Source organism: Macrotis lagotis, chromosome 1, assembly GCF_037893015.1.
Source record: "Macrotis lagotis isolate mMagLag1 chromosome 1, bilby.v1.9.chrom.fasta, whole genome shotgun sequence".
In the NCBI taxonomy this organism is placed as follows: Eukaryota; Metazoa; Chordata; class Mammalia; order Peramelemorphia; family Peramelidae; genus Macrotis; species Macrotis lagotis.
The window spans coordinates 200,486,948-200,509,425 of NC_133658.1; the positions used below are offsets into that span (position 1 = coordinate 200,486,948).

General features: G+C 33.2%; 1 protein-coding gene across 6 annotated transcripts in view; it reads right to left on the reverse strand.

The window, feature by feature from the left end:
• Nucleotides 1–22,478, reverse strand: part of FBXO25 (F-box protein 25) — a 103,132-nt gene that overhangs the window by 9,211 nt on the left and 71,443 nt on the right. For 4 of the 6 annotated variants that reach the window (XM_074209559.1, XM_074209558.1, XM_074209557.1 and 1 more), the window contains 4 exons: nt 20,686–20,779; nt 19,380–19,564; nt 7,907–8,089; nt 2,412–2,555 (listed from right to left, as the gene is read on the reverse strand). In XM_074209559.1, the coding sequence (XP_074065660.1) occupies nt 2,412–2,555; nt 7,907–8,089; nt 19,380–19,564; nt 20,686–20,779 (606 nt within the window). Of the gene's footprint in view, nt 1–2,411; nt 2,556–2,628; nt 3,604–7,906; nt 8,090–19,379; nt 19,565–20,685; nt 20,780–22,478 lie in introns of those variants that run through there. The other 2 variants (XM_074209561.1, XM_074209560.1) reach the window with 2 other exon arrangements.

Genomic DNA, 22,478 nt, shown 5'->3' on the forward strand with positions numbered 1-22,478 from the left:
GTCTAAATTACACCATTAGTAGTTTGCAGAAATGTGACTAGAATTTAGGTCTTTGCTACCACTAAACCTTCTTAAATTTTCATTTTCTCAGTTATAGAAAACTTATAATTAAAGATAACATTCATAAGTATCCTGAAACTAAGAGATAAAAGCCTTCCATCTCGGGAAACTAAGAAAATATTCCCCACATCTAAAGTCTTTTAAAACTATTTCATTTTTCATATATATATATATATATATGCACATATATAATATATTTTCTCAATACTGATCTTGGTATCTTGGCTATTATAATTTCATTGCTTTTTTCCCCTCCCTCTTTTGGAAGCAAAACATCATTAGGAATTTAAGAAGAAAAATGAATCCAAAAGTTAAATTATATGTGCAGAAGTCAATAGTTCTAAAGGATGCTTGTTATCAGGCACACTTGGGTTTAAGTCTCCTTTAACCTCTCAATGCCTCAGCTAATTCTCTGAGACTTTAAGTTACAAAGGTGATACATTGATCTGCATTGGTTCACAGAGTTTCTTTACTAGGATTTCCCTAGACCAATGAAATCACAGATCAAGTAAAAAATAAACAAAGCCTCATTTCTCATTATAAATCACCTTGGAGCAAATGAAAGAGAAATGTTCAAATAACAAAAGGAAAACAAATCAGTCTACCACTTATCAAAAACATCCAGAAATTGCACAAATAAGATTTGTTCCTAACTCAAAGGAAGTTGTAAAGCAGACACATACAAAGTTAAGGAGAGGAACCGAGCAAGAGAGGTCAGCTTCATTCCTTGCATCAGTTGGAGAGATGAAGCTATTCCCTTGGAAAGGAGCGGGGAACTGATAAAAGTCAGGGTCAGTGTGATGAACCTACAAAGAGTTCATAGTTCCTCTAACCTGAGTCTTCCCTCTACAGACTGTTTTGTTTGGAGTGAGATACATCCAGATTCAAATTCAAGCAATACAAATGCATTCCAAAGAGCCAAATCATGAGCTTCTATTGCTGTGCTGTTCATCAGGATAGAAAGAAATAGCATGTAGAAACTTACTGAATAAGTAAAATACTTTTTTAGGCACATTTTTTTTTTCCTGGCTATAAACAGCAAAAGAAATAATGAAAGAAAAGAGGAAGAATGATTTCAAAATTGATATTTTCTGAGAGATAGCAAATGTCATTGAAAAAAGAGGCCCTAAATCATCTTTTTAAGAGTCAGGCTTCTTGTTAACCTTCAGTCATACAAATATGTAACTAAATGTTCCTGTATTTAGGACTGTAAAACTAATATTTCTAAGATTTCTTTTACAACATACTTGTTATTTTCTAAACAATCTTTATTGTTTATGAAACTAATTCAGTCTGAGAGAAGGAAAAAAGTTTATAAGAACTAGAAAAATGCATTATAATTCTGGTGGATGATAATATAAAATTAATGATCTGATGACATGAAGAGCCTGATTATGTGTCTTATGGACTGATACCCAGTTCAGGTCAAAAAGCTCTTCCTATCTGTTACACTCTCAGACATCCTTCTCAATGAAGCTGGCATTGTTCAAGGGTAGACACTGATTTCTGAGACTAGGTTCAGCACAAATATGGTAGAGCAAAGTAATGAAATTCTAGAATGCTTATGTGAGATGGCTGTGGGCTCAAGAGAACAATTCCTGAGTAGAGGTGGGTGAAGCACTTGTTCTAAGGAAGCTGCCTAAAGTAGCATAGAAAAAACAGCTAAACAAAAGACTCTTTAAGTCATTTATTAACATATTGCAAGTAGTCCACTTAGATGAAAAAAAAGTTGTCTAATTGAACTCACTCTCATTTAATTTTAAACTAATGTTGGGTTTTAATATTCAAATACATATTAATAATTATTAAACAGAAGCACAATCTTAGAACTGGATGCCCATAATCATCACCTACCACTGGGCTGTGTTGGAAAATGTTTTAATAACTTTCTTTCTTAAAAAAAATGTATGCATGACACGTTTTTAAGTTTAATCTGAATTAATAATATTCTCTCCACTTTTTGGTCAAGATTAGGAATCAAAAAAACAACAAAACCAGTCCCTAGTAGCATTTGTTGATTTCTGAGGTATAAATGCTCACACTGAGAATTTAAAGATCATTTTGCCAGCAGGTGTGAGTTGGCTCTATAGTTCATGCCTTTCGGCTAGTATAACCTACCACTCCATTCCAGATTCATCTTTACAGTGTCCCAGACAATCCCTAATTCAAATATTTCTAGTGGCGGGCAACACATTGCATAAAAGGCAGTCCATTTAATTTTTCTGGATAGCTATAATTGCTATAAAGTTAGAAATATATTTTATCCTTAGAAATATATATTGAAATAGTTAAAAATTTATTTTAATTTTTAATTTTAACACCTGGAATTCCAGTATATTTTAAAACCTTACCTTCCAAAAAAGAATGCTGCAATGCCTGCAAAAATGCAATGTGTCTCCATATTGCTCTTTGATGGGATAACATTTCTGGAGTGCAAAATACATCAGCTTCCATTCAATGTGACCTTTTTCAGAGAGTATCAAATGTCTACAAAACTAGAAGGAAAAGAAGCAATTTCTTTGGAATCAGAAGATAATTTTCAAATTATAGCATTAAGAATAATTTATTTTTTAAAACCACATAAAATGTAAGTGAAAGTAATTGCTCTAAAAAACCGAATTGGATAAAATATTATGTCTTAGATTAGGACCCATAGTATACAAGAATTCATAATTTTCAAGTTTTGAGGAGAGTTATCTATATCTTCAATTATCTAAAAGATTCTTATTTCTTCTCCCATTTATACTTTATTCATATTTTTATAAAGTATATTCATACTTCAAAAAAAATTCCATCATTAGTTTTGATCTCTCCAAAGTGATACCATAAAACTAACTGCATACATTGCTAAAACAAATGCCTCTAGAGGTATTATAAAACAAAAGCCCTAAATAGATTCATAGCTCTCCTGTGTCTTGATCCCGTGTCATTTATTTTTTTCCCCAGGGTTGGAAAATGCCATTTGGAAATGCACTTGCTGCATCAGGTTGATAAACCACACTTTCCCACCTAATTTTGACTTACAGAAGACCTGTAAATGGTATTTTTTTTAATGTATAGGTCTTAGTTACTTCCTGTTAAGACAATCTAATTGTAAAGGTTTGATTTATATTTAGACTAATATGGTCAATCTGTTTTACCTTTCCAGTTTTATTAGACTTGACACTACTCATGATTTAGCAATGCTGGCTTTAAATGCTCTTCCTCCCTCAGGATTCTCCATTTCTTCATTCCTTCTCCTTAACCAGTGCCTATGCCTTCAATACTCTCTCTTCCTAACCTTTCCTCCAACTTAGATGTCACCTGCTTCCCCTTCCCTACCCTTACTGGTTCTCCTCTGAGATCATTCCTCCTTGGATCCCATTTACCTTGAGTTATGTCCTCCATGTATTTGGTTTCCCCCATTAGAACTTGAGCTCCTTGAGGGACCATCGTCTTTTTGTTCTTCTGTTGTAGCCTCAAGGCACATAGTAATTTCTTAATATATGATTTCTAACTGACTGTCTTTTCTTTGATATACTGTAGAACCAGATGCTTCTGTTGCTAAACAAAGGCAAAGTGAAGAGAGCTAAAAGGAGCCATGACCTTTCTACAATGTATGAGAATTTTTAAATACCAATGCTAAACAATGTATCACACATCCTAAAATCTTTTAAACCATTAACACTGGATCTATTATGTGGGTGTTTCAAGTAACAACTTCAGACTGAAGAGAGACCAGCACAAACTTCATGCAAGAAGAATGAGTAGACGAAGAACTGTAAATTTAGATGATTTTGTGCTATGATGGCTACTATTCTAGAGGTAAGTACAACAAAATAAATGCCTTCCTTGGACTTTTGGTTCATTTCTATCACGCTCACTAAATTGCTCTAAAAGCTAAAATCGTAACAGAATTTGAAGTCCAATCAACAAGCATTTATTAAGTACCTACTGTGTACTGGTTACTATGTAGTTCTAGGAATTCAAAGAAAAGCAAAAAATATCCTGCCCTCAAAAATAAAAAAAATGGGGAGAAAATAACATTTAAACTGATTATGTACACATATGATCTATTGGAGTAAACTGGAAATAATCTCAGAGGGAAAGCTGCAGTATTGAGGGGCACTGGGAAATGCTTCTTTCAAAAGGCTGGATTTTCAGCTGATACTTGAAGGAAGCTGGGAGGCAGATATGAAGGGGAACATTTCACCAAATGAAAACTCAGAGGATACAGGGCCAGGAAGAGCAAAAGAAGCTGGTGTACTGAATCAGAGAGAAGTAGGGAAGAGTGAGGTATAATTAGCCTAGCAAGATAGGAGAGGGCCAAGTTATGAATGAATTAAAAAACCAAAGTATTTTATATTTGATACTAGAGATCACTGAAAATTACTGAAATTGGTTGACTATAAGGAGTGACATTGTCACTTTAGGGAGAACTCTTTAAAACTAAATAGAAGATGGACAGAAATGGGAAGAGAGGAGGCAGAAACATCAGCAAGCTATTATAATAGTCTAGAAATTGATAAACAAGAGACTGAACCAGCTGTAGCAATGTCAGAAGAGAGTAAGGGATGTGTTTGAGAGAAGATAGAAAAGTAGCCTTTGGCAACTGATAATGGGAGTGAAAGTAAAAACGAAACAAAACACAGGATGAGACCTAAGTTGGACACTTTTGTGATTGAAAGAATGATAAGTAATACCCTCATCAATAATAGGAAAATTAGGAAGAAGGATTGGTTTTGAGAGGGAGATAATGAATTCAGTTTAGGCCATGATGAATTTAATATATCTATAGGATATTCAAGATATTCACTAGGCAGTTAAAGATTTGAGAAAGGAAATTAAGAAGTGAGGATAGGGTTGGATAAATAGAGCCAAAAATCATTTGCAGAGAGGTAATTGAATCCATGGGATTTATTTAGAATTTTTTTATTAGCATCAAAACAACCAAAACTTCATATTCAGAATGTGAAATCCTTCCCAGAGTTCTAAACTTTGATGTTCAGCATAAATCAAAAGGAGGTAGTTTATCCAGGTTTGTATTCATGAGCCAACTCTGAGCAGCTTTACTCTACTTGGAATGCTATTTTTCCTTTTTCTCCTCAAACTGCATTTGTTCAGATGATCCAGGAGAGGCTGGTATACATCATATCTTCAAAAGGCATAATCTTTAATCATAACTCACGTTTACTCTTCCATTAAAATCTTATTCTGAGCTTTTAAGTCTCAGCCTAGCAAGTTAGAAAGGTTTGGCCACCAAGAGATGAATATTTCTGTCCATAGCAACTCATGGAAGAGGCAACCAGGGAAATGCTGCTTCCAATCTGCTCTTGGTGGAAGAACACCCACAATGATGAAGTCAGAGATCTTTGGAAGTATTGAGTCATTCAGTTTTCTAATAAAAAGGGATTATTATTTTCTCCCAAACACTTTTTTCTAATGACCTTTCAAGATGTGCCTAAATTCTTAAAATGAGAACCAAAGTGAGTATTTGTACCCTGATGACAATTTTATTTTATGTTATGAATTTGGGAGATAAAATTTTACACAAAGTAGGTGCTGAATAAATATGGATTGGATGTCTAAATGAACAGATAACTTGGGAATAGAATATATAAAATGTAAGATGATGGTGCATTTCTTCTTATATAATCATTGATCTTATGCTTTCTTCAAATTAAATTAGATCAACAACTACTTAGAAATATCAACCAGAATGACACCTAAAAATACATCTATTTTTATAAAATATCTGCAGCCTCTCTTGTTTACCCATTCATCAATTCTATTAAGAAATTTCTCACTTCTCAATCCTCCATGGTAGATCTTATGCCTATATTACCTTAATGGGAATAAATTTCATTTAGTTTATCTCAGAAAATTATGATACAAATTATTTCCCCCCAATTTATATGTCATAAATTATACTAGGTAAATAGGTAGATGAGTTTCAAAATGGATCATTAAATAGCTATTATTGATGCATCTAGTTAATAATATCTTTTAAAACCAACTTAAAATTTATTCCTAAAAAGTTCAAGCAAATATTAGTTTTTTATTTTTTCCTTTCATTAATTTTACATAGTGAATATAAAAACAAATGTAGGGTATTGTTCTTAACCCTGAAACTTCCGGTTAGATTTTTTGCTTTTTATGTTTTTATCTACATGTGCATTATACATATATATGCATGTAAATGTACATATATGTATATAATTTAAAACAATGAGATGCAAATGAATATTGCTATATTAAATTTACCCCAGCCTCACAGATTCTGAAATACTTTCAAACCGATGAGGTATACATAAATTAATTTCTAAATGATGCTCATATATCTCATATTCATGTTGTTATAACTCATATACTATATAGACCTATAAATCTATAAACTAGAGATAATTTCATTGAGCCAATTTTGAAAATGATGTGTTTTTATACTTCTTGGTTTAAGAAAATCTGTACATAAATGGCATATGTCTCTAAGTGCTAATTGCTACATAAAATCCAACTAATCTAAGTGTCAAAAAGCTAAGTGACTCATTTAAGTTATTTTAGTGATAACTGTAGCAAAAAAGTCTAAAAACTTCACAAAAGTTTTAAAAGACTTTCTAAAATGCTCTGGAATATGGATTTATACAAATGCAATGTAGGTTTTTTATTTGGGAAAAAGTCATTCACAACAAAGTGGATAATCCTGATCAATAAAGTAGTGACTAAATAAATCTAAGAGACTATGAATACACACACTAGAAGACAAAGGAAGGGCAAGTGTCCCCAAAATATACTTCCCAAGATGGAACTGTGTAATGGCTCAAATTGGAGAGTGAATAAGTCCTGAAAAGAAGTCTGCTTTCCAAGTGCTTCAATGACATTCACCTCATGCAGGGATTTCTAGGATTTGATTTCTATCTCTTAAGATACCTCCCCCCCATTTTTTTTCTTATTCCCAATTTTCTCTCACCTTATTTTCCTGTTGTCTCCCAACAAATTCTCACACTCCTTTGACCTATAGAACTTAAATCTTCTTTCTTTACAATTTACTTATCAAATTCTTTTTAATCTGTAATAAATTTTAAAGCTATACCATGTTGAGACATGCCATATAACTAGACACAGAGCACGACTTACATAACTAATTCCTCAGTCATTTCAAATGTTGACATTAGATAAATTCCACATAAAGTTTCTCTGACACAGTTCTTATTCTCATGTATTAATTACACATTAAGAACCAAAATATAGTAAGATCTTTGTGGTCAATATTTAGATACAAGGAAGTCCTCTGGAAAGATGAAAGAAGATGTAAGAAAGGCAAAGAACGAAGAAAAAAATATTCAATGAAGGATGAAGAATTGTGTATTCCCATGCTTACAAGAGTGACAGTAAAAGGCAAACTAACAATTTATGGGGGGGCAAAAATCAGCCTTTGTTTCCACAGCTCTCCAGGAAAAAGGAAATAAAAGGGAACTCATTTCACAGGATTATGTTATCTTCTGGAATCATGTTTTTTCCCCACATATCAAACAATGATTCTACATTCTACAAATTGTACTTGGAACAGACAACATGTGATAATCATAGAATATCAGATATGGAGGGGGACTTCTGAGGCCACTGAGTTCAAACCTTACCTGAATGAAAATTCCTTCCATAGCATCCTACCATTGCTTGGAAATCTGTCAGGGTCCTGAATTCCACTACTTCATGACACAGTTTGTTCTGCTTTTGAATGTCACTAGCTAATTTTGCTGAAATAGTAGTCATATGATTGCTCTGTGTAACAGTTGAGTGAATGAATATATTTACATATAATCTTCTCAATAAGCAGAGAAACACATTTCTACCACCATGGACATCTTACCTGCTTTTCAGCAAAATGGTATTGGCAAAGTTTCTTCCATAATTGCCTGTCTTCACTGAGCATGTATAATGTTGGGGTCACTTGACCTAAAGTAATGATATCCCAACCATCTGAGAATCTGTATAGTATATTATTCAGCATATGCAGAGGAAGATCACTAAGGGTAAGGCCATTATTTACTTGCTGAAAAAAAAAGAGTAGCATTTCATTGAAAGAAGCAATAAAGGTCATTCTGTTTATTTACATTTAAACAACATTTCAAGAGAAAAAACTGTATTACCTTTACACTGAACTGGTTAATACACACACACATATTATATATATGTATATATAAAACAATAGTCATTTCAAATAAGATGGAAGATGTCCACAATCATCTAAGGAATTATGATGGTCAGTATAAAGATAGAGATTGATAAATGAAAACAATATTTTATTGAACAGCCTGGTTGGTCACACAGTCAAGAAAGAACACTTGATTGATTTAGGAGACCTGACCTTTTCCAGATTCTAAAACACACATACTCTCATCTAGCCATGTTTTTGGTTTTTTTTTTTTGTGTAGTTATGAAATAGTTCTTATTTGGGAAGAATTTGACTAAAGTCTGGTAAAGAAATGTATGATATACTTTTGGTCCTTAGTCAGTATAGTATTTATTTCATGCTGTTTTCTTTTTTTTTTGTTTTTGGTGAGGCAATTGGGGTTAAGTGACTTGCCCAGGTATACACTGCTAGTAAGTCTCAAGTATCCGAGGCCAGGTTTGAACTCAGGTCCTCTGTACTCCAGGACTGGTCTCTACCCCATTGCATCATCTAACTTTCCCAGTATAGTATATCTAGATGTGAGTTTGTCTAGGAATTCATAAAGCGTAAACCTGAGAATCTTAAGACCTATCTTATCAGCTATTAAAAGAAAATGCCCATATTGACAACTTCTAGATCCAGAATGAAAGTTATCATAAAGATATGATTCCCTTATAAGGATATGTCCCCTTAAAAGGAGGTCTAGAGGAAGGCTGCATTTATTCCAGGGCTCAAGTTGTGTAGGGTCATCCCAAGGGTTCAATATAGTACCAAAGAACACAACTTAGTGTATCTTTCCTTAAGAGGTGTTTAAATCAGTGTTCTGTACCTCTTTATGGGCATGAGACAATTGCCCAGAGGAATCATCCTATGAACACTGTTGACAAATATGACTCTATGCCCTACAATTTGACCAAAGAAGAAATAAACTGGGGAACTTTCTGGACTGACTTCTGGGCCCAGCAATGCTAGCTCAAGTGAAGCCAACTCAACTGCAAGGCACAGTTTGCTGGGTTATTGATCCCTTGATTTTCTTCTCCCAGGCCCCTAGGAAAGATATAACTAATAGAAGGCATGTTTGTTAAATAATGAAATATATAATATTCTTTCTATAAACAGAGCAATACAAAAAGTTATTCATACTGGCATCTATTTTTAAATAATATTTGTACTTTATAAATGTATAATTTATCAGTTCTTGCCTTGCAGTTTTTAACTACTCAGTAAGTACTTTGTGAATGAGCAAATTTATAAAATCTGCAGAGTTTGAAAAGAATTGCATACTTTAAATAGAATATAAAGTGATTTTATGGATAATTCAAAAGATACATGGGTTATCTTCTGAGTATAATGATGGAAACATCTAAGCATATTTTATTCAGCAACTTTATACTTACTATTTAGTAATGACAGCATGCATAAGGCAGATGTACATTCGAAAAGATAATGTTCAACTAAAATTATCCCCATCTAATAAGTCTTTCTACCACTACCAGAATTAAACATAATTTTACACAGGTGCTCCTTTCTTCCTTACACTAAAAAGAAGAAAATTTCTACAACTATGAGATTTTATAAAAACAGCCTTGTGAAACTTTCTTTCTTTTTTTTATAAGATTTTATTTATTTTGAGTTTTACAATTTTTCCCCTGATCTTACTTCCCTCCCCCCCACTCCCCACAGAAGGCAATTTGTTTGTCTTTACATTGCTACTGAAACTTTCTTAAGGCAGACTGGAAAGCTGGGTGGAAAGAACATATGACTAAGTAAAGAGAACAGGGTTCCTGTCCTACTTTTTCTAATAGCTAGCTTCATGGGTCACTTAGTGATAATAATGGCTCCACCTATCTCAAGTTTTTGTGATGAAAAAAATCAAGCATGAATTTAAATGAATGTCCTTCAAAATAAAAATCATTAAAGCATTTTTTTCTTAGGTTTTTCAATGAGGTTAAGTGACTTGCACAGGGTCACCCAGTTAGGTAATTATTAAGTGGCTGAGGCCAGATTTGAACTCCAGTTCTTCTGACTCCAGGGCCAGTGTTCTATCCACTGCACCACCTAGCTGCCCCCTAGAAATGTATTTTCAATGACAACATAAGATTTATAAAGAATCTCAGAATTGATAAATGGCATTCTCCTAATTCTGTCTTTGGGGGAAAAAATCAGAATGTTGTAGGGGAAGAAACAGACTTGAGACTTCACATTTTCATAAAATGATACTACTCAATTGAACAACAGTGTTTAACAAGCAAAAAAATAGGCACTGTTAATCTAATGAGTTTTCCCTGTGTCAGTGTATATACATAAAGACATTTCACAGGAATCACTTCAAACATTTAGAGGAACTACAGGGTTCTAATCAAGCTCACTAACTACCCACACAGCTGCCATCCTGGATTTTCAAACCTTTCATCTATCAAGAAGAACAAAGACATCTCCAAAGCAAAATGAAGTTGTTCGAGCCAGATTGAAGACCTGATCTCTGCTAGGAATTTTTTTTTTCTTTATTTAGTCAGTATTTATGCCTCCCCTACTTCCCAAAGGACTTAAGGGAGAGCTCTGGGTATTTTTCTCCTCTGAGGTCTCAGAAGTAATTTCCAGATTGCTAATTTGAGAAGGCAAGCACTACCTATCTTCAAAATGTATGATGGATAGTCAGTCAAAAAAAGTTAGATCTGCTTTATGGAATAAGAATAAAGATTATTACAGCACTGACAGAAAATAGAGCCGATATGTAAGAGATCGATTTAAAAAGAGTGATTAATTCTCAAAGCTATTATTATGTAGCTGTTTTTTTACTTTTGCAATACTACAACTAAAAAAATAATGAGTTCAAAATTAATGTGTTTGGGGAAAATTTTAAAGGAGAAAATGGTAGTTGGTTGGAAGTAGAGAGTATTTCTGTCAAAAGGTTTTAAAAATAGTCAATCTAGTAATGGCTCAATCATGGCTTAAAAATGCATACTCAGAAGCAGTAGATTTCCTATCCCTTGTCCCAAGTTGACAAACTAAATTTGCCATCAGTGAAGTAAACTGGTAGGACCAAATCTCCAGAATAATCAAACGGAAACATGTTAAGAAAATTAGGAGGGAGGTTACTGATGCTTTTTAAAGACTTAGCAATCTATAATTATATTCTATGTATTTGTGGTAGATTAAAATTTGAGGAAGATTTTTTTTGTAAGGTTATCAAGATCCTTTTGTTAGAATAATGCATGGAAATTAGAGGGAAAAAGTGTTAGGAGTGGGAAATAGGCAACCAGATTCTTTAAGGCCAAGCTGAATTCAATTTCAAGAAATGGTCCTGCACTTCAGTCTATCAAGAATCTGTGGAAGACCTTGGCCATTCATTATTATTCTTCTCTCTGACTTGTGGTAACACCTTAAAATTGACTATGAATAAACATAAGGCACCAATTCAGCTTTAGATCAGCAGGTTGAAAGAAATGGACTTATTAAGCAGAATCAGACTAATTTGGTTGGCTTACTTTAGGAGCTACCTAAAGCAACTGAATCATTTGACACTGTGAATGAGCTTTTATCACTGGTTTCAACTAGCATTCATAGGAGAAGTAAAAATCCTCAGAGTAACTCATAAAATTATGTTATAATAAAAAAAGCACATGGGAAGTGGTAATAGAGTTTCAGAAACCACAAGGTATCACAAAGCAATGTAGACATGCCAAGGCCAGATATGCTTCCTTCCACCTTCTTTTATTATCAACAATATGAACCAGGAAAAAAAATTCAAGATGAGCAATGGAGAGAGCAATCCACTCTCCATGCCATGCAAATAATGGGATTTTTTAAAAGGAGCCTATGAGAAGAAATAAACTTGAAGAGGACATGACAAGAGCAACATAGAGAGGTTTGGGGGTAGTGTGCAATGGTTAAATCCCTATGTCTGAACTACAGCTTTCTACCTACTGCTGATGAGACTTGGGCTAGTTTTCTTCTGAGGGCCACAGGTTCTTTACTGGAAAATGAGTAAATTGGGCTAGATTACCTTTTAATTCTAAAACTATGATCCTATGAATTCAGTGGCTATCTAATAAAAAATATATGAAAGGGAATTCTATAGGCAACAACTGGCCACCTACCTTCAGCCTAAGAACTTTCATCAAAAGGTATTCTACTTCTATTGAAAGAAGCCTATTTCACTTTTGGACAATCAGGTAGAACATGATAGTCTAGGTGTGGTTAGAATCTCCTTATTCCAGTAGATTAAGGTTCTTTTAATGTAGGCCAACATCAAATGAATTTTTTTTGAAGCCTCTAAATCTTCTTTCAAATTATCTAATCATCTTGTACTTGTGAAGTTGACTTCTTCATCCCAGTAAGGCTACATTTATCCCTAATGAATTGCATCTCGTTAGATTTGTAGCCAAGAATCTTGACTGTCTTTAGTGTATTATTTTTCTATTATCTACAAATCAGATGAACATGCCATCTTTGCCTTTATCCAAATGACTGATAAAGTCACTGAAAATGTAAAATAGTATATAACCAAACATTAATATCTTAGAGAAATAAATTGGAGACATCCTGTCAAACTAAAATTGAACCATTAACAATGAATCCGAGTATGGTCATTCAATTGGATTGGAATTATCATCTGAACTTGTATCTAAGTCATATCTCTCCAGGTTTAACTCAAGAATAACATTCAGATACTTTATGAAATGCTTTGCTTCAATAGTGCTCTGACTAGTTTAGAAACTATTTCAAAAAGGGAAATGAAATTATTTTGGCGTGACCTTTTTTGAGGAAGACATGATGACTTTTTGATGCCAGACTTCTTTTTCTAGGTATTCTAGGTATATAAATTGAATTTATATAATTTATATAATTTAATTTATTAAATTCAAAGTCAAGTTCACTGATCTGTAGTTAAAAACTCCATCTCTACTTTTTTCCTTAAAATCATGGCAAAATTTGCCTTTATTTTAATCCTTTGTAACTTTTTTTATTCTCTATATATCATGACAACAATAACATCTGCCAGTTCTTGCAGCTCCCAATAATACAGTTATCTGGGCCAGTTGACTTATATTTATCAAGTGTAGTTATGTGTTTCCTCAATATGTCATTACGCATTCTCTCTGTCAATTACCTGTTGGCCATTCCCCACCCTCTCATTTTCAGTCTAGTTATCAATTTTCTTAGCAGGGAAAAAAAAAAAGGTAAAATCTAAGCATCTAATTCTTTTCTCTCTTTTCAGCTATCCTTTTACTATCCATCCCAAGCTATAGTCCTATTTTTTTATCTTAATCTTTTCACCAATATAACTATAAAAGTACCAAAATGAATAAAATCTGTTTTTTTTTTTGGTTCATGTGGAAGTCTTGATTCATTCTAAGCTTTAGTATTTTCAGTTCTAGTTTTATATAGCATGGAAAATTCTTATATTTTATTCTCTGTTACCTGCTCTTGATTCTATACACAACACATACACATATATATATATATATATATATATTTCTACATATATGTGCATAGAGAGAGCTATAGATATATATCTATACATACATATACACTCATATACATATATATGTGTATACATACAAATACACACAGATATATATATACACATATCTATCTTTATAGTTTTTACTGTTTTTCCTGCTAAGAAAATTGTTAATTAGATTGAAAATGAGAGGGTGGGGAATAGTCAACAGGGAATTGATACAAAGAATGTATAAAAACATAGTAAGGGAACATACAGTTACACTTGATATACATATACATACATAAATACATATATATGTATACATTTATATTATATATACATATATACACATATATGTATTGGTGGGATCTCTGTATAAACAAATTGATTTCTTCAGTCAACTACCATTTACCTCTTACATTCTTCACCTAGAGAATTTTAATCCATGGTCTCCTGCTTATTCATCCTCTGAACTGTTTACAACCTGCTCTATAAAATCTAGAGTGCATGTCAAACTATGCCTAGCTATTTTTTCTTCTATCACAAATTAATAGGAAGAAACTGATCACTTTCCCCTAGGATTCCAATTATTTTCACTCTAACAACTAGTTCTTTTCTGATGTTTAAAGTCAGACTCAAAATTGAATTCCTCCTTGGTCAGATGAGATTACCATTAAGGAAAGTCAAGAAGTTATTAGTTGTTACTGCTATCCCCTTAGCTAAATCTATGGTCACTAGCCTTCATGTAGCTGATAGTTGGCATAAGAATCAATCTAGAGAGCTGCACACACAAGAGCATTTCATTCATCTGGAAAATGTTTGGGAAAATCACAGTACCTATGTTCATTTATCCTCTTTCCTTAGATATATATGGTCAGCTATAGGTATATCAGTCCATAAATTTTGCTAGTATATATAAATTTTGTTGACATATTTTTAAAATTTTGTTTAGTTTTATAACTTTGTGGTGTTAGTAGAAAGAGAGCTCTAACAGATAACTGGATAACTGATGGCCCTCACCACTATTATGCCTCTGAATCACTTTTATGATCTATTTCCAATATTCCTTATCTATTTCCTCTTTCTGTTCAGGTCTCTGCAGTTATCACTGCTTGGGTAATAAAACTGCTTTTCTTTTTTCCTCCATTGATATTCATAGAAATACTCTCCATCAAGTTTTCTTTCTCTAAGATATGGGTTTTCTTACATGAATATATGTTAAAATACAATGTTATATCAATTTTCACTTCTTTTTTTCCCCATTCTATTTTGCCTGAGAAAGGTATAGCAATTGAGAACCAGATTTTTATTACTGGCTTAATAATCCCACAAGTGTTAGTGAGAAATTCAAGGTAATATTTGCTTCTTTGAGTTCTAATCTTCAGTTTTTGCTTAAGCAAACAATTACTTATTTAAAATGATAACTGGTATCATTATTAATTTAATTTAAGAACTCCTTTTTCCCTGGTCTCTTTATAGTGTGTCTTTGGACACTGAGATAAAGATTTTATTCTTTCCTCTTCCTGGTAACAAATTTACCAATTTATTCAAGCAAAGCTTTATATACATAAATTGGAGGAATGACATAGTGTTCTCTTATGCATGTGTCCACATCACAACTATTTGCAGTCCTACTTGAGGCAAACAGGGATTGTGGGAGCTTGGTATAATGTATATTCTTCCTCTTGATTTATGGCTAGAATTCTAAACCAGAGATCTAGAGAAAAGACATTAGGAATATAAAGAGAAAGTTTCTGACTGATGAGTGGTGAAAGAATAGAAAGAAGAGGTGACTTTCCTTTTTTGGGACAGGATTATTAAATAGCAAACATGAGGAATGCTACAGATTTAATTTACTTTTCACAAAGAAATAAAATCTTAAACTATTCCTGTGGAAAAAAATACAACCTAGATGAAGGAATACTTTGTTGTCTCTATGCCTGTTAAATGACTTAGAGTCAAGTAATAGTCATTAATAGTTTAATATCAACTTAGAAGGAAAGTTCCAGGGTAATTCCCCAGGAAACTGGCCCTATGTTGCCTACCATTTTTTATCAAGGACTGGATCAAGAAGCATTTATGGCAGACTTATAAAATTTTCAAATGACACAAAGCTAAAAAAGGATAGTTAAGAAACTGTATGTCAGAGTCAGGATCTAAAATGATTGACAGGTTAGATCACTGGGCTGAATCTAGTAAAATGATATCTAAGGAAATTATGCAAGCCTTAGACTTGAGTTAAAGAAATCAGTCTCATAATTACAAGATGCGGGAAATATGGCTAGATAACAGTTTGAAAAAGATCTAAAGATTTGAGTGGTTTGTGGGTTCAGTATATGTACAGCATGATATGTTAGCCGAAAATGTCTATTTGATCTTGAGTTCCAGTAAGAAAGGCCTCAATTTCAGGAATAAGGAGGTAACAGACCCTCAGGATATTGTATCTAAATTATGTGTTTGGAGGCTGACCAGTACCTGAAGTAGGAGAATCAAGAGAGTGGAAATTTTTGAGTTCATATAAAAAGAGAATTGATTGATAATTAAGGATAACATTTCAGCCTGGGGAAGCAAAGGCTTGTGAGGATATGACACAAATATTCAGTGAATGAAGGCCTAGGATATAGAGAGGACATCAGACTTGTTTTCCTTGGCTCTAGATGGCCAAAACAGGAATAATGGATTAAAATGTCAAAAAAAAAAGGCAAATTAAGGTTTGATGTTAAAAACATATATATCTTTCTATCCCAGAGTGGAATGGGTTGCCTGGGAGGGTATAAGTAGACAATGTAAATATTTTAGATGTCTTCAAACACGATAACTATAGTATGCTGGCTACATTATAATGTAGATTCCTCTGAGCATGGGATAGACTAGGTCTTATTCAACTCTAAATTTCTATAATTCTGGTTCCTGAGGTCAGAGGTATTCCTGAGTTCATGTTCCAGAGATTAAAGGTAGGGTGAAATCTTTATCTCAGGTGTCTGAAGTGTTTTTACTAAACAAATCAGTGACAAGAGCATATTGTATTGGAAGAATTGTTGTTCTTTAACCTCTTATGTATAATAGGAATCATACTAAATGACCTCTAAGATTATTTACTTTTTTTCCCCATCTTTTTCTAAATTTTTGAATTTACTTTTTCCCCTAATCTTGCTTCCCTCGCCTCACCCCCCCACCGAAGGCAGTCTGTTAGTTTTTACATTGTTTCCATGCAATACATTGATCTAAGTTGAATGTGTTGAGAGAGAAATCATAACCTTAAGGAAAAAATGTGAGAGATAGCAAAATCACATAATAAAATTGCAGTGTTTTTTTTTTTAAATTAAAGGTAATAGTCTTTGTTCAAACTTTGTTCAAATTCTTTCTCTGGATACAGATGGTATTCTCCATCACAGATACCCTAATATTGTCCCTGACTGCATTGATGGAATGAGCAAGTCCATTCAGATTTATCATCAATCCCATGTTGCTGTTATGTTGTAAAATGTTCTTCTGGTTCTGCTTATCTCACTTGGTATCAGTTCATGCAAATCCCTCCAGGCTTCTCTGAATTCCCATCCCTTCTGGATTCTAATAGAACAGTAGTGTTCCATGATATACATATACCACAATTTGTTTAGCCATTCCCCAATTGATGGACATTCACTCAATTTCCAATTCTTTGCCAACACAAACAGGGCTGCTATGAATATTTCTGTACAAGTGATGTTTTATTCTTTTTCATGATCTCTTCAGGGTATAGACCCAGTAGTGGTATTGCTGGATCAAAGGGTATGCACATTTTTATTGCCCTTTGGGTGTAATTCCAAATTGCTCTCCAGAAAGGTTAAGTTCACAGCTCCACCAACAATGTATTAGTGTCCCAAATTTCCCACATCCTTCCAACATTGATCATTGTCCTTTCTGGTCTAAGATTATTTTCAATGAAAGAGGGTTTTAGAAAATTTTGACATTAAGTCAGTGAGACATGAAAAACAAATAAATAGATTAAAAAACCCTACCATCAACTTAGGGTATTTTAAGTATAGTATCAACTGAAGAAATTGATAGTCTCAAATAGATTCTTTCATAATCAGAATATATTTAGTTCTGGATAAATTTTAGGGAGACAGTGGGGAGGGATGATGGAAAGAATGTTGGATTTGAAATCAGAACTTTTATTCAAACCATTGTACTTCTACTAACTACCTGTTTAACCTTAGTCTTAAATTTCTTAATCATCAAAATGAAAGGGGAAGAGTACATGGTTTCTGTGGTTCCTCCTAGCTCTGAGTCTATAATCTTATGTTCCTAGGAAGGAAATTGATAAGATAGAGGAAATTCAGAGGAGAAGAATAAGATGATGTGAGGACTAGAAGCCAAGCAATATGAAGAACAATTGAAGAAAGTGGGGATATTTAATCTAAGAACAGAAAGCTTTGGGGGCAAGGAGAACATGACAACTTTCTTCCAAATATTTGTGGACAGTCACAAAGAATAGAGTGTAGACTTGTTTTGCTTGGCTCTAAAAGGCCAAAGTTTTAAAAAGGATGATTTAGATTTGTTATCATGAAAAATTTTCTAGTGATTAGAAATCCTGAAAAGGGTAACGTATTGTCTCCAGACATAGTGTATACTCAAGTAGAGTTTCTCAAGGGGAAGCTGAAGAGCTCCTCAGTGGGGATGTTACAGTGAAAATTCTTGGTTAGGCTGTGAGTCCCTTCCAGAATGTGGAGGGAAAAAATGTTTAATGTGTCTTTCAAAGGGAGAATAATGGAACCTTTGGGAAAGAATGTACCTGAACAGTAAAATGCAGAAGCTCATCAATCTGGTTGGTAGACAAGCTAGCAGTCTTAGCTGGGCAGGATGCCACACAGACTACAAGAATCCAGAGAACTTTACAGAATCACAGAATCTCAGACATGGAAGGATTTCAGAGGTCAGCTAGTCTATATAGTAAGTACTAAATAAATGCTTGATAGTTGAAAAGAAAGGGAGGATATATAAAATTATCTTATTTGCCAATTCTTTTTCAGAAAACTAGTTAGCATAATTGTTTAGAAGCAACAATACAATGGATTTGAATTCACTCTCAAACAGGAGAGGGGGAAATAAACAACTTAAGGACTAGATGGTCTATAAACTAAATAATAAAGGATTACTGTCAGTACATTGTACTTCCTGAAAGGTGTGGAAAAGTTACCTAAATTAATTTACCTTCTATTCACTTAAGAGCTCAGACTCATTGGATGATTATCATTTCTGTTATATTTCCAGAAAGAAGTAGTAAAATATTTAAGGTTTCTTCTAACTCTAACTTATCTAAAAATCTTTTCATTATTACTGGTAAGAAGAAAACAGGTATTGATCAAAATCTAGAACTGTCACTGATTGATTTTTGGAATACATGTAGGCATTATAATATGGAATTTGTGGATATAATGTTAAGAGTAAATTAAATATTTAACAAAGAATCATAGTATCAAAGATCATAGATTTACATCAAGAAGGGACCTTAGATAACATGGAGTTCAACCTTTTAATTTTAAAAAGGAGGAAACTAAGAGCCCAAGATCTCCCAGGCAGTAAAGATAGGTGGAGGTTGAACCCAAGTCATTTGATTTCTAATCTAGCAGCTATCTCACTTATCCATGGTGCTTTTTTCAGCATTTATAAATATTCTGTAAAATGTGGACATTATTAAGCACATATTGTCTAATAAAGAAACATATACATACATACCTTGTTCATCTGAAGGTTTTGCAGCTGTTGTTGCCAGGTAAGGATAGTTTCTAATCTACAAATCCAAATATTGATATTTCCAACCAAAACAGATTTTCCTACGCCCCTAATAAGAATACAAAGCGTAGAACTCAGATCCTGAAGAAGATCTTTGATTAGGCGAGGATTTTGCTGGTCATCTAAAACTGGAAAAAAATAAAGACAGTCTAAGAGTTGGTGCTGGAGTTAATCTTCAATTTAAATTTTTCAAATTTTACTATAATTTTGAAGAGGCACTGCTTCCAAGATAACATCACATGGGAATAAAATATGATAGTTTTTATGTTCATGACTATCTAATAGTAAATTTTTTTTGAGGGAGAAGAGTGGATAGTTTAGGGGGAAATTTTACAATGTTTCTTTTTGCAAAGCACTGGGGTTAAGTGACTTCCCAAGGTCACACAGTTAGGTAATTATTAAGTGTCTGAGTTTGGATTTGAACTCAGGTCCTCCTGACTCCAAGGTCAGTGCTCTATCTACTGCACCACCTAGCTGCCCCCAACTTACAATTTTTTTTAAAAAAGATTATATATTTCAATGTACTAGTTAATAGTAACTTTAACATTATGAAAGTAAATCAATGTAATGTTTAAGTGTCATATGTACTTTAAACCATAGATTTCTGCATATGAACACTTGTTCAGTTATTTGAGTACTGTCCAACTCTTCATTACCCTGTGACCCACACTGTCTAAGGGATTTTCTTGGCAAATGTACTAGAGATGTTTACCATTTTCTTCTCCAGTGTAATAAGGTACACAGAGATTAAACAGAGCATTCTATCTACTCAGTCTTTAGCTGCCCCACTATGTGTACTTACAAATAGATATAGACACATTTTATATACATGGTCCAGTTAAAAACTTGTGAAAGGTAATTTGCTTTCATTTATCAATGACTACTTATCTGATACCTAAACAAAACAATCTTGGGCTTTTCTAGTGGGTGAATTGAAAAACTGATAGAGCTGATTATTCTTCCTTTTTGGGTCATTAGTAAGGAGTTATCTGAAGAGATAAAATGTCTCCAAAAATTAAGGAATAAATCATCTTTCCCATTATCAGAATGATACTTTGTATGTGGTGTACAAATGCTACAAAAAGAAAAAACCAAAACATTAAGAATTAAAATGATTACAGTAAAATTTCTGTAACACAACTCCAATTTTAACCATTAATTATAGACAATACATACATTACAAAAAATTATATCACAGGAAAAGACTTTTGGTTATGATTCCAAATACCAACATACCAATCATTCTTACCCTTTTGAACGATTTTGTCCAAAATGTTAAAGTAATTTTTTTGTGCTACTCCACTTAATGAAGTTAACTGGGATTTCGCAATTAGCTGCAAAAGCTTTAAAAGAAAAAGAAAATAGGATGTAATCTAGTCAATAAAAAATTATGTATTATAAAATATTAATATGTTACTATAAATTCAAATGCCAGGCTACCAAAACATTTAACATTTATGAAACCCTCAGAGACAAATCTCAAAGGATGTTTTGTATAGTTCATGACAAAGTAGCCTGGTTATATGTGTATGTTTACCTTTGGCCAGTGATGACAATAAATAAGTTTTTGGGGAAAAGGGTCTCTTAATAGTAAAAAAAGCTAATTTAATTCATTTAAATTGAGGAAAACAACTTGTGTTCAAATTCTGACTTATTAGCTTTGTGATCTTTTTTAGGTAGATTTCCCTTTCTGAGTCTAGACTGCGTAGACAGAGTGATTATATATATATATATATATATATATATATATATATATATATATATATATATATAAAAAGCAAAGGGATATAGATCCTGGCTTATTATTTTTTTTTGTCATGGACCCTTTTAGGTCCCTAAAACACTAAGGAAATGCTAAATTTCCATTAGAGAATAGTGAAAATAAAGGGTAATTTTTTTACATACAAGTTTTTAATAAGGCTCCCTAAATTAATATATCCAAGGAATCCTCATTAAGTAATCATGAGCTACATGGTGTCTAAGTTCCATACCTATTTTGACACTCAAGGAGTCAATTATGGGAAGACAGGTGGGGGAAAATAAAGAGCCTTAGCCTTTGAAGCTTTTTTTGACACTAGGGAGAGGTATCTAATAGAAAGAGGTAGGCCAAGGCACCACTGAAACTCTAAGCTATCTCTACCTTAGATAACTGGGGACTGTAGATTATAGTGTTCTATTATGGTGGTAAAGGATAGATTTAGCTAATTGAACTAGTAGTATTCTACAATAAGGAATACAAAATCTTATACTACCTATACAGAGTTTTGGATGTTATAGAATCAATCTCATAGTTGCATAGGATGTAGGAGGAAAATTAGTCCAAACTGTACCTAAGAAAGAATCTCTTATATGACAGACATGTTAAACAAATGGTTCCAGTGAGTGATTGGAAGTTTGTTGGAAGGATTCTAGTGAGGTACAATCCATTACCAACTTGAGGCAGCCCATTCAATTTTTGAACAGAACTAATAGTTATTTTTTTTTTCCTTTTTAACAAGTCAATCAAATTTGCCCACTGCTCCTTGCTTTACAGACTGGGGTCAAGCAAAACAAATATAATAATCCTTCTTTCATTTAATGGTCTTTTAAATATTTAGAAATATCACAGATCTAGAGCTGGAATGGAATGCAAAGGCCATCTAGTCTAAATACTTCATTTTACTGTTGAGGAAATAGACCCAACTAGGTTAAGTGATTTGCTCAAGGTCACCTAAACCATGGGTGGATTTGATAACAGGATCTCTTTTCAAACACACCTAGAATATCAAGATTTCTGTTCTCTAGATTAAACAGCCTAATTCCTTCAAATGATTCTCATATGACATGCTCTTGAGGACCCCCATTACCTACCTCTTTCCTAAAATATGGTGCCCAGAAATGAACAAAATACCCAGGTGTTACATGACAAGGGGAGAATATAGGAACCCAATCCCTGGATACCATGATGGTCTGAAGACATTCTAAGTTAATATTATTCTCTAAGTTAATATAATTCTCTCTGTATAATTTTATATAGATAGGATCAACTTCTCTTTCTCACCC